The sequence below is a fragment of the Ischnura elegans genome, chromosome 3 (assembly GCF_921293095.1).
Source record: "Ischnura elegans chromosome 3, ioIscEleg1.1, whole genome shotgun sequence".
Lineage (NCBI taxonomy): Eukaryota > Metazoa > Arthropoda > Insecta > Odonata > Coenagrionidae > Ischnura > Ischnura elegans.
Window position 1 is genome coordinate 135,158,331 of NC_060248.1, and position 11,184 is coordinate 135,169,514.

The 11,184-nt window shown below is 37.2% G+C and overlaps 1 protein-coding gene across 3 annotated transcripts in view; it reads right to left on the minus strand.

The window, feature by feature from the left end:
* Positions 1 to 8,388, minus strand: part of LOC124156618 (DNA topoisomerase 2-alpha) — a 112,215-nt gene extending 103,827 nt beyond the window's left edge. Inside the window, exons 1-6 of one of the 3 annotated variants that reach the window (XM_046531263.1) lie at positions 8,122 to 8,388; positions 7,870 to 8,038; positions 6,749 to 6,929; positions 6,431 to 6,674; positions 5,257 to 5,469; positions 4,929 to 5,105 (exon numbers count right to left, since the gene is read on the minus strand). In XM_046531263.1, coding sequence (XP_046387219.1) covers positions 4,929 to 5,105; positions 5,257 to 5,469; positions 6,431 to 6,674; positions 6,749 to 6,929; positions 7,870 to 8,032 — 978 coding nt within the window. In that variant the 5' untranslated portion in view covers positions 8,033 to 8,038; positions 8,122 to 8,388. The other 2 variants (XM_046531265.1, XM_046531264.1) reach the window with 2 other exon arrangements.
* Positions 8,389 to 11,184: the final 2,796 nt, after the last annotated feature.

Genomic DNA, 11,184 nt, shown 5'->3' on the forward strand with positions numbered 1-11,184 from the left:
TTTTAGGGATGGTAATGATTGGAATGGCTTTTTATGAATAAAAAATATTATTTTAAGTAACTAAAAGGTGGTGAATGCAGCAAAAAATTCTTTAATGAAATGTTCTCTGCCCTATGAAGGTTGGATAATACTTTTCAGGAATCAGCTAAAAAAATGGGTAGTAAAATTAAGTAATGAGAGGATGACAATTGTTTTAATGAAATATTTTAAGAAAATTCTAATAAACATCAACTTAAAAGCATTCTCACACGGATTATTATTATGGACATTAGTGATTCCATTTTTATGCATATTTCAGTGGTCTCTATGAAATTTAGAATTTTTTCTGTAAAAGTGACATGTAGGTGACTATAGCATTTCTAATATAATAAGAAAAGGTGTAAGTAGGTACTCGAAAAATCATGAGGAATGAGTGAAATAAAGGGACAGCAGAAGATCGCTAATCCCGAATTCTCAACTACCGAATATCTAGTAAAAGGGAGGTTTTCTGGAATTTTGCTAACTTAACGTTTTCTGTTGCCTCGGCGAAACAAGGGATTTATGAGCCTTTAAAAAGCCTCCTATGCGCACATTTTGAATTTCGAGGTCATTCAAAAAAGTAGAATCTTATTTTAGTATGCGTACAAGTCGATGGTGATTCAACTCGATGATAACACCAGATTCCTTGTCATATATCCGCGGCCTTATGCAGGTCGAATGGAGCCGGGAGAAGTTGCTTACGCGGCGCGCTGATCACCTTGACTCCAACTCGCCTTGTTTCTCGGCAGCTTTTAATAAAATTTGGTTGGAGCTTGAATAACGTTTAGCTAAACTCTGTTAAGTGAAAAGGTTTAACCTTCAACAAACTGGATTTCATCCGAAAAATTGTCAGTGCCTCTGGAGGTTGGCAATTTCGTCAGGGTTATGATGTCGAAGTCAACCACCAACCACCTGCCGGATTTTCGTATTTTTCCGCGCTCATCTATTCTACCGTGAGTATGCGGTGATTTTTTTTCCAGCATGAGCGATTTATTTAGAGTCATGGACCGTGATAGTTCGTCATAACTCCGATTGTCATTCTCTTTTGACATTAATTAGCACCAGATAAATATTTTTGAATCGACAGCGATATCAACCAGCTGCATGTCGATAAATTGGCTCCGGGATATCTAAATTACGATGTAAAATAATGTTGTTCCGCAGGGAAAGAATGCTCTCACTCACGGTCATGACAGGGGAAACACTTCCTCTGTTCTTTCGCTGTTCCTCCGTGGAAACTGACCTTGGAATGGATTATAGAAAGAATCTTCTAGTGAACTGCGCAATTGATATTGGGCCTCCTCTTTTGAACAGAGAAAGTAGCCGACTGAAAAAATATTGGGCTAATAATCGACTGCCCGTAGGGAGTAGAGTTGAAAGGGGCATAAGCCATCAATTGAAAACATAACGAGAAAACCATTATTGTAGCGGCCCTCGGAGGATAACTCGTGTCATCAGTCGTCACGTATCATCGAAGTCAAGTTCAAGAAGTGAAGGATAAGGTAGTTCGAGGTTATTAAGGGATGACTTTGCTCCATTAGATCGGATCTAATACAAAAAGTACCTGGTGTTTGGATCAGAAGGGGAGCGAAACGTTACGAGAAGACAAACCACCCAACTTGTGAGTTGAAGGTCGCAGCGCTGCGCTCGCGGAAGAAAGCAGTTGAAGAAGCGTTCCCCGGTAGATTCTATCGACTCTTGGTAAACTTTCATGAGACTGTTCTTGTTGATGAGAATAAATTCGAAGATTTGGATGAACCGTCATGAAAAAACGTTAAATCGGGCAAAAAAATCTTGAGCGGGACAAATTTTTACGACCATAAATGCGGAAAAACGCAAAATGCGGAAACACTAAATACGGATAATTTTTACATTGTCCTCATAGGGAATGAACCGGGACCCAAAAAAATAAACGCTAAATGCGGAAAAACCTTAAATGCGAAGACCTTAAATCCGGATCCGACTGTATAATGCCAATTGCCGAAATTCATTGTTAGACACCTATTGGGCTAATAGGTGATTCATGCAGCAGTTGGCCTCCAGAAACTGGGAACTTTGAAGCAGTTAAGCTGAAAAAGGCCAGTGGGTGAGAAAGGGAGGGGGGGCGCAAAACACGTTTCCATTGTTCTCGTGTAACTTGATATTTATTTCGAAGCTAAGGTCTTCGTAATACGATCCCTGCGCGAGCTGAGACTTTTTTTTATTTCGGAGAAGAGGAAAGCTTCAGAGGGGATGGGGGAGGCGAGTTCTGAGTGGAGGGGGATAGTGGATCTTGGGAAATGCGCTAATGTTACTATCCCATGGCACTCAGCATCTCCTGGGGGTGTCTGTCGTTATTAGCCACAAACAATACTTTGTAAACACTTCGTCTCATTTTCATTATAAGATGGATGCGGGAAAATTATACGACGGGACCGCTATCTTCAAACGATCCAAACGAGGTGAGCGTAGTCTTTTGAGAGCTATTGCCATAAATTGAAAGCCTATTTGCCGTAGAAATGTTTCCTTAAGTAAAATTTCAATGGCAAACTCATATTTCTAAGCATATGGCATGTGCCCTAATTTCGTGTGGGAGCCGAACTTCGAGTTACAAATCAGATATTTCGTAAATGGTTCATACTGGGTCCATTAGAAATGCAAGTTATTTCATTCGTTTTTTTTAAAATACAAGTCCATCCCAAGCTATCACTGAAATTGAAACGCTTAAACAAAATAACAGACTTCTGCCATTAAAATGGAAAATATCGGTCAATGTGTCGTCATATAGTACGGACCAATTACTACACTTTGAATATTCGTGTGTAGAGAAATGCGTAGACTAAGAGTCTGCGCGTGCTTGACCATGATACATGATTTACATACTGAATTTGATCAGTAAATCGTAGTATTATCATCAACTTTGAGATATTTTTAAGGTTTCAATGCGAAATTCACTGCTTTTTCCAGGTTTTTTCACAGTGAACGAAATTCACGGCTTATTCACGGTTGAGTGGGAACCCTGGTCACCTATTGTTGGCAAAATTCAGGGCCGGCTAAAGGTCGTGAGTGGGAAAATGGAGGGTGGCAGGGAAGTGAAGAAGTGTCTGATTTTTCGCCTGGGATAATGAACACTTTTGTTACCAATCTTCCAATCACTCGTTTACGGTCAATGTGTCTTCATGGCACACGGACCAATAATTGCACTTCGAATACACGCGTGCAGACAATATATGCACGGACAGTGTCTGCGAGTGACTGACCTTGAAACATGATCCACATATAGATTTTCTTTTTATCTTTCAATAGTAGTTTAACAAACAAATTTGAGAAATATTTAAGGTTTTATGACGAAATTCACAGCTTATTCAGAAATTCACAATGGTTGAGTGGGAGGGCTGCTTTTGCCATTATCCTCATACACAAAAAGGCAATAGCACTATTTTTTAATCCAAGTTCTAAAATTAATTTTAGATTTAATAATATTTCTTGGAGTTTTAGGTCAATGTAAAATAAGTTATAGCCAACGTTTCGATTAATTTAAAATCATCCTCAGGGCTATGAAAGAGAAAACATTAACAATATAAAATACAAAGATGACAACGATATACAATATTTTTACATAAAAATGTTACGATCGCATTTTTTATACAATAATATAATTTAAAGTATACACATATATACATAAGAACAGAATAGAATACACAAAAAATTTTGACATTTAAAAAATTTATTTTTTTAATGTAAAAATATTGTATATCGTTGCCATCTTTGTATTTTATATTGTTAATGTTTTCTCTTTCACAGCCCTGAGGATGATTTTAAATAAATCGAAACATAGGCTATAACTTGTTTTACATTGACCTAAAACTCCAAGAAATATTATTAAATGTATTAAATAAGGTCAAGAATAGAAGAGGAAAAAAATAATAATAACAATTAATTAATTATATCCCAATATTGGTTTTTAAAAACATTGTGCTGATTTCTTCCCTGAAATATAAACACAGTTAACATCATTTGATTGGAATGCTTATGCATGCCAGACTCAAATGGAACTATTACCGTCACATTGTGTACATTGAAGTTTTCACTATAATGAGGTAAGTAATAAACGTATTAATTGAAAGAGTAATTTATAATAAAAAAGATATTCTTTTAAATTAGTCACCTAACCATCCTGCATAGTATTTAATTAACAATGCATCCTATTGGGCATCAAACTGTAAGTACTGCAATTGTATGATCCATGAACCATTTCCTTTCACCTTTAAGTTTGATACCTATGTACTGAAGAAAATATTTCAGCCAATGAAACAGTCAAAGATGAAAAATGCACAGTATATATGTACCTTAGAATGGCTAAAAAATGAAAAACTTAAAATCTATTCTTTTGTCCTAATGGTCTTCCTACAAAATATGGGGAATTTACTACGGCATTTAAAAGCCTTAGTGTGTTGCGAGGGTAAGTCAAAATGGTCCTTTGAAGTCATAGAGGGCAGTCACAATACCTCAAGCTCAGTGGAAAATAAAATTACTTACATTGACAGTGGAGATTAAGTCTGACTTTTTGAAGTCACAATACATTCCTATAATTATGGCTTCACAGAAAAGAGTAAAATTATATTATGTATTCATTGACACTGAATTCAGACAGCTCTGCTGCACATAAGAAAAAACTAGTGCAGTCACACCCCCATTATGAGGCCAAGGGACCAGCATATACTAACAGAAAATTACCAGCAAGAGAAATTACATGACCTTACATTAGTTCCATTATTCCGATCTTTTACATGATCATCAGAATAACATAGTTTGATTAGCACACAGGCAATCCTGCATGATTGCTAATCTCCTATCAGCATGGAATCGGTCAAATACTAGGTCCCAATCAATAACCGATCTTAGTTCAAACAATATTAAATACTACTCACTTTAGTGGTTGCAATACTGTTAACAAATGAGACTTGTTGAAAACCTTCATCAGACACTGTAACTGCAACTTCCCATCTTTCGCTGCAAACTTCATGAACGCACTTCACTGCATTTCCCGATTCATCCTCTTTTTTATCTTTGAGATAAAGTTCACAATAATCCTTAAAAGTTTTCACCTTGATAGAGAAAAGCAAAATTGTAATTACTGTACATTACTTATGCTATAAAAGAAACCTCACACCAACTAAATGGTAGTTCAAGGAGCAAGAGTGATTAACTCAAGAAAAATTCAATTCATCAAACAAATCACATGTCTACAGTCCTTACCGGAAGTTTTTTCCCATTCAGGTACACATTGACTCCACGTGTGGTAGCAGCAACATCATAAGCACGTCGGCTCATCAAGCTAACTATGTCCTTATCAAGTGTTTCCATTTTGAATTTTGCAAGATCGGGTGAAAATGCAACCCTAGTGAAATCTTCTTTATTGTAATCTACTAGCTTTACCTCAGAAGCCTTACCCATGTTATTAGTCCAAGTCTACAACACAAACCAAAACAGGCAATATTTCAGAGAAAATAAATAATCACAACAGTAACATTCAGTCATTGAACCAGCATTGGTTACACTGAGCTCTTGATTCACATTAGATAACATGTAAACATGATTAGAATAACTTATAAATTGAAGTATGTACGTAGCCAGCTGCGGATCCAGGATAGGGACAAGGATGGGGGGACTAAGTGGGGGTTAAAATTCCAGCAGTAGTGGGGGTAGGAAAAAAAATCTCCATTCTATATAGTGTAAATTGGACACACGAGGGGGGCTTTAGCCCCCTCGAGCCTCCCACCCCCCACAATAGATCCACCACTGTACGTAGGTATTACCTTGCATGGCAATTTATAATGCATTGCTCTTTTTGCCGTGCCATGCCAAAACTATCAGCCGACAAAAAGGGCTCCTTTGCATTCGCCCTCCTTTGCACCATGTCTCTCTCTATTCAGCCCTCTCAACCCACTCTCAAAGTCTTCATACCCAAATCAAATCATATTTCAATGATAAAATAACTTCAGATTTTGAACAAAGTGTCAGCTCTTAAAGGAACCTACCAGGAAGACCAAAACTTAATTACAAGTCTAAGATAATGCAAACAATTGCAATGGTCATTTCAACCCACAAAGAGATTATAAAAGCCTAGTTACATGATACATTTACAAGACCATTAATGTGTGAACGCATGAACTATTTTGGTGGACCAGAATGGAACATGTACCAATGCATTAACCAAATTAGAACAGGTTCTATTTTCTGCATTTGCACTAGCTGAGTCTGTCATAGAAGGCACACTAATGATCACACATTCTTACTTAGAATATGATACAAATATGTTACATTAGGATAGTAATGTATTTTTGACTTTCATTAATATTGAAAAAAATACCCAAGAATGAAATACAATAAATTCCTTAACCTCAAATGAAACTCCACATTAGCAACTCACCTGCTTGAAATATTTCTTGTACTCCTTACATGCGGTTTCCACAGTAAACTTTGTACTGAAAATATTGCAGAGCTTTGCACCATAACCGTTTCTGCCTCCAGTAACCTTTGCTTCTTCATCATTATAATTTGAAGATGTCAGAAGATGCCCAAATATCATTGTTGGAACAAACATCTTTTCATCCTTATGCTCCACAACAGGTATACCTTTTCCATTATTCCAAACAGATATATAATTCTTCTCCCTAAATAGGAATCGGAATTAATTCAACTATCATCATCCTTATGGTAGGTAAAGAAACATAAAATTGCCACTTACGGATCAATCTCCACTTTGATACAATCCATTTTGGGATCTTTCTGTTTGTTGTCTGCAGCATTCACTAAAATTTCATCGAAAATTTTGTAGAGACCAGGAACGTACGTTATTTCACGTTGAACTATTTTATTTTCTTCCTCGTCATACACCCACATCGGCTGTTTTGTATGCTCCACCGACCCTGAAAAGGAATAAAATTATATTAAAATGCTGAGACTAATGCTTCATAATATGTGGTTTTATGCATCCAAAAGGCTTGATAAATTCAGAACACATAAGAAAACTGTTTTCTCTATATCCATATACATCATTCTTCGTTAATTTAGCAATAGCATTCAAGTTCAACATGTCATAATATAATTCCCTAATATAAATACGAAGGATATACTTGATGGAAGAATAACAAGCCAGTTTTATTGAGTAAATAAGTATACATAAGTTTAATCAATTCAAAACTCTCATTGCAGAAATACGACAAACGTCTTGAACGACAAATGAGGATGATATTTCGAGAAACAGTAGGCAAGAGCAACAGCCAAACGATGATTTTGAAGTTTCACAGCAGCAAATTGCATATGATTAGTATATGAGCCACCAAAGCCCAGATTAGAATTTGAAAAAAGTAACGGATAACGAAGAGAAAAACAAGGTTAAGAACGACAATCATTTCTGTTAGACGAATCGGTACTAAGTGTTAAAAACACTATTCAAAGCCAACTGGAGAAGGAGCTGAAGTACGATTATAATACAGCATTTACCAAAGACTACCCTTGTGTCAGACAATGAGACACACACGATTGTTACTCACCACTAGATATTGATAAGTGAACATTAATCGACGGTCTGCAACATTAACAAACTGAACGAACAGAGAAACTAAATTTTAAATAGTCAGGTCGCGAATTTACTTAAGGCACACATAGGGCCTTAAACAAGAGAAATTAGAAATGTAATGATACACAGAATTGCTATTAGCTTCATTCCTCAACCCAAAATTGAGAGACGCTGAGCATAAAAACGTATATAGCAATCAAAGGTGTCACATTACCGATTCTCAAGATAAAAAGCAACCAGCAAGATACATCAACAAAGCTATGTAGCGGCTAAGCATGAAGACTTACCGATATATGTGTCAGGTCTTATCAAAATATGCTCCAATTGTGATTTCTTCTGATATATCTTTTCCACTGCCAACTTCTTGGCCGGCGGTGGCTTCTTCGCACCCTCGGCTTCTCCTCCATGATCCCCGTTTACTAACACCGATTCACCAGGAGATATCTCCATGTCGATCTAATTGCAATCACGTTTGAATATCAATACTTTCAATATAGCAACAAAGTTATGCAAACATTTCGGTAACACAAGCTACTCACTCAACCAAAGCATAGAGCAATGGACACAAACAGTATGTCAACCAACTTGGCGCGAAGAAAATCGGATGGGGAAAATGGCAGCGAGTTGAAACGAGAATATTTCACAATCTATCTCGATATCACTAGTGTATCATTTAAAACGACGACAAATTATAAGGGCATTAACTTCAATAAAAATTGGCAAAACACTGTGTAAATGGCATCACGGTTCCAGCTTGAAAGATATTGAAGTGAGGTTACCGGCCAATAGTGAAACCAGTATGGCCGGGTGGGTTCGTGATTGGTCCATAAAATTTAAATTTGACAATTATGTCCAAGGCAGTTTGCCATTCTTTGAGCAATGCAGGAAAAAACAAACTATCAAAAACATTCTTACGGCTACAATATTACATCATTAGAAACTTTGCTTTTCTTTTGAGAGTGATATCCTCGAGAGATTTTGCATCCATTTTTTGCTACATGTGATAGATGAATTAATAATAGTTATGATCATTACTTTATGATCTAGTACGTCTAAATTTTATTTAAAACGGTTTTAATCCACGGAAAACGGAATGGGAAGTTGTGCTCTAAATAATTTTGCGACCACTGTTTATTGGCGGTTTATTACAATTCAGTGTTGAGTTTATTTCTGAATTTTATGATGGCTGTGGAAACGTACGTATGGGGGTACGGGTTTGATAATTATCCTTGCCCAGTCTGATTCCTTCCATCATATTCTTACTTAACACTATTTAGATTATGAAAACGCCACGATTGTTTCATATCCTACATGTTTATCCCCTTCATTACATAAATTACAATCCACTGCTCTAAGCATTGGGTGTATAGCTTGCCTACGATTTAGAAAGAGAAGTTTTCCTAACATTTTATCAATTCTCTCTTATTCAATTACCGTGCCCTTCACAAAATGCTGGCGTATCAACCAAGGACTTGATCTTGTACGGAATGCGTGTGCACAAGATCTTTTCAAACTCCGCATCAATATCGCCTCGCACATTAGCGAATAATAATAATCGCTGCTTTCGTTCCATGAAAATATTTCCTCTGGTTGTAGTACTGCAAGAACATAGATGTTACCAGCCAGTTATGGATTACCTACTGGAAAAATAAAATTCGAATGTTGTCATTTAACAACAGAAGCTAGCAGAACGTAATTAGTTACGACTGCCAGAATTTTATCAAGGTTTGTATGACTGACAAAAAGTTCACAAAGACAAGGGTGAGCTGCTTGATGTACAACTGGTACAACCATGAACATACATTTTTACAACACGTTCATGGGTAAAACTCTAATCATGGATTTGGCGTCGATAACGGGTTTCTGAAGGCAAATAATTCCACCTGGCCAGGAAGATAAGCATACTTTCACCACGTGGAAAATGCCCTAACTGGCCGGTCCAAACGGAGACAATAATGTACGCATACGCCTTGTCTATTTAGTGGTCACTAATTAATGGTAATAATGGTAATCATCGCAATGATCTCGATCATGTACTCCCGGACCAGAGCCTACCAATTCCTACCTCATCCTACCTCGCGTGTCCACGCGCTCATTACGCTCGTCGACTGACGAATTTTTCCGATAGCCTAATTGGTGGGAGTTTTTCCCACATGTAGCGGCAAAGGCAAAGAACCCAAAAGGACCGACAAGGCCAAGGCTCGCAAGTGAGCTGTTGGGAGAGCTCTTAGTCAGTTTTCATAATATAATTATAAGGTTGGCATGGAAATATTTATATGGATTCATGTATTATTTTGGTTACATAAGTAAATAAAAGGAGTTATTGTTCCGTTTTTACGCATTGAACGCATAGTACCTACTACATTTTATTCTCTTTCAAATAATAAGACCAGTAATAACCAAGAATTTAACATGAGCTGCCTCGCCACCTCGTAAGGCCTTCGATGAAAAAGTCATGTACGTCATGTACATGCGGCGAGTTTAGCGAAAACTCTGAAACAAGGCGCCAACTACAATAAGTGGGTGGCATTAACGTGCCTTATATCTGTATGACAAGCGTTCACTACTGTCTCCATGAATCTTATAAAATTCTTCAAAGCATCGTGCTCACGTTTGCGACATATAATTTGATTCACAAGGACGTAAATTGCCCTTCACATTATTGAAACCTGATTTTTTTTACTTAAAAGTATTGATGGACCAATCTATCACTAAGGCATGTTTCTCAACCATAATTATAAATATGATTTCAAGCGCTTTCAGTGGCATGTTTAAAATGCTCTTTTATTACTATCCTGTCTCTGATGCATTATGGTGGCAATGCCATGGTGCTGTTGCCTCATTTGAATATTTGGATGTGGATTGAGGCCATATATCACAGTCTAAACAAACTTTGTCCAGATGTTTTGTATGTATAATATGACATCATATATATCATCTTAGCCAGTCCTTTCGCCTCTTATTCAACTTCCCTAGGTTTTTCACAGTATCATCGACGATTCCCTTTCATTTTATCTCTATAAAAAAATAATTTGGGTTCTCCTTTTATGCACTTACCTAACATAGATTTCAGTTGAATGGTTTGCGGCGTAACTTCGTGAAATTGCCCCATATTGGAATGAAAAAACTTTGTAAATTTCACATTAATTTTAATAACACGACCAGTTTCATCGCTGCGCGACATCATCAGGTGCATATACAGGAAAGCACGGTCTTAAATACCCTGGGATACATGGGAACGGGTGCTGGACAAGAGGGGGTGGTTGTAACCGGGCATATTTAGGTACAAGTCCGCGAGATAAACACTGCGCATTGAAGAAGATATTCAAACATGCTATTCGGTACTTGATGGATAATTTCCTGTATAAGGTTGCGGACTTGTAGTACCTAAATATGCCCGGTTACAACCACCCCCTCTTGTCCAGCACCCGTTCCCATGTATCCCAGGGTATTTAAGACCGTGCTTTCCTGTATATGCACCTGATGATGTCGCGCAGCGATGAAACTGGTTGTGTTATTAAAATTAATGTGAAATTTACAGTTTTTTCATTCCAATAGATTTCAGCATCTCATTACTGCTACCATCCAGACCCTCCATCTTC